The 2,274-nt window shown below is 32.0% G+C and overlaps 1 protein-coding gene across 1 annotated transcript; it reads right to left on the bottom strand.

Moving 5' to 3' along the window:
* Positions 1-456: 456 nt before the first annotated feature.
* Positions 457-1,182, bottom strand: LOC133313142 (transcription repressor OFP13-like). The gene has a single exon (XM_061514465.1). It carries the CDS (start codon positions 1,180-1,182, stop codon positions 457-459), a length of 726 nt encoding a protein of 241 aa, XP_061370449.1.
* Between the last annotated feature and the right edge of the window lie 1,092 nt (positions 1,183-2,274).

The raw sequence follows: 2,274 nt of genomic DNA on the forward strand, positions 1-2,274 counted from the left end.
GTGGATTGAACCCAAATTCAACACAAATATGAATACTCTGAATATGACACGAAAGTCATAAACATGACCCATTTATCATATATATGGATTGAATTTACTTTGTTGAATAAAAATCACTTAAATAATCTCAAATTGATAAATAAAAGTGAAGTTAGTGTAATAAATATATAATTATTTAATTTAAACATGTTGACACGAACATGACACAAATACAAATATAGTTAATACAATCACAATACAATTTTTTTGGGTCACTTGAAAAGAACATAAATACAAATTGAAAAGAACATAAAAAATCCGTGTTATGTTTGGGTCGCGTAAAATTTGCAACCTTAGTATTGTAACAATCAATTTGAGGAAAGTCATGGAACTTGATTAGGTCTGAATTCTTTCTATTAAGTTTTGTTTCAATCTACAAATAAACACCCAAAGGCAGAAAAATATTGTGAACACTAATTAAGACCTTATTATATCTTCATGCTGGTCAATAATCTCATTCTGACCATCTGATAGATACAATGGGGAAGAAGCAAAAGATGAAACAGCTGAGTCATATGAAGTGGAATGATTAGAACAAGAATCACGAGAATCTTCTTCAGCTAAACTAAGTAGCAAATCAACAAAAGCCAACACTATAAACCCATGATTGTTCTTACCATTAACCCTCAAATACACACTCAAAAGCTCCTCCAAACACTTCCAATCCTTTAATCCATGAGTCTCCATCATCTCCTCCATTGACCTTTTGAAGTCTTCATATGGATCCTCTGACTCCATAGCTAGCAACACACTTTCCTTGAATGGAAACACACCAACCTTATTAGCATTCTCCAAGATTGAGCTTGTGTTACCAGGCTCAAAAAACAGCCTCTCTGACCTCACCCCACGTAGGAACATCTCCAAAGATTCACCATCATAGTTGTGTTCTGAGTCTGCTGAGAAGCTTGCAGATTCAGACGAGGTTGTGAAACAGGACTCATGGGGAGTAGTTTCAACTGTGTTGATTTCATGATCAGGGTCAAAGAAGACAGTGTTAACTTTCTTGAAGATGTCATCACCAGCTTTGAAAGGAAGGGTCTTTTGTTGGCCACAAGAGGGTAACAACTTCCATCGATGATGCTTACTTGGTGGTGATTCCTTGGTTTTGAACAGTGATAGTAGTTTCAATGATTTCTTTCCCATTAGAAGGAGGAAGTGTTTGTGCCTGCAATAATTTTGGTATTAATAAAGAAAAGAAGAGGCTTAGACAAGAAGAACAAAAGAAAAAAATGTGGCAAAAACAATTGGGGTGTTATAGGTGCTTTCTGGGTGAATTTAATTTGAGGGTTTGTAAAAGTCATTGTCAAGCCTTCTACAACTGTGAATTTAACAGTTCTTTTAAAGAAAAAACTTACTCTTAATCTTCCCTATCCATATTGCTATTAATAAATAAAGAGAATGTGTTCGATCCCACAGTATTATTTTTTAGCACGATTTATAAGTTTTAATCTCGGGATTCGTTTTAAATCGGACTAATCGCGAAGCGATAAATTTATTGGTATTAAACCAAATCACTTCCCGATAAACCGATTGGAATATCTCCAAATAAAAAATTAATAGAATATTAAAAAAAAACTTAACTTTGAAATATAAATCGCATTTGTTTTATCATTTTGTTTTGTATGTGATACTTGAAATAGTCATGGTCTTCTTGATGGTGGCTATTGATAGTAGATGATGTGTTTTATTGAGAAAATATCTTTCGCACTTCGGTAGTACTATTGAAGATATACTATATCATTTGTTAAAAATTGAAAAATATAACTCATAATTTTACTTATTTCACCAACCTCTTTTTGATTTATAACATTGAGTCTTATTTTTTCCTATTTTCAGTTAAAAAATATACTCTCATAGCACTGAAGATATGTAAGTGATTGTGGAGAGGATCTTAACAAAAATATGTAAATGATAAAGATCCCGTGAGGTTATATGTCCAACTTTCAGGTGCAAAACACATATAAAATTTTTTATTTAATAATAGGAGAATTATTTAGAAAATATAGCAAAACACTCTCAAAAGTTGTCGACCTTGGACCCAAATTAATGGAGGATATTCTCTCTCTCAACAAACAACTATATGATTATTATTATTATTATTAATTTATTATATATCTGTGACCTTTCGAGAATTCATTTTTTTATGGACAAGGAAAACAAATGTTCAAGATTGGCCGGGAGCACAAGGAGATTATATCAAAAGGAAACTTATATAGATTAGTATTTGGATTTAAA

Source organism: Gastrolobium bilobum, unplaced genomic scaffold (assembly GCF_033153095.1).
Source record: "Gastrolobium bilobum isolate Gb01-03AN ecotype WA unplaced genomic scaffold, APGP_CSIRO_Gbil_v1 utg141403, whole genome shotgun sequence".
NCBI lineage: Eukaryota > Viridiplantae > Streptophyta > Magnoliopsida > Fabales > Fabaceae > Gastrolobium > Gastrolobium bilobum.

Excerpts from the sequence above, each read along its gene's own strand:
- LOC133313142 (XM_061514465.1), bottom strand. The coding sequence starts at position 1,182 with ATGGGAAAGAAATCATTGAAACTACTATCACTGTTCAAAACCAAGGAA.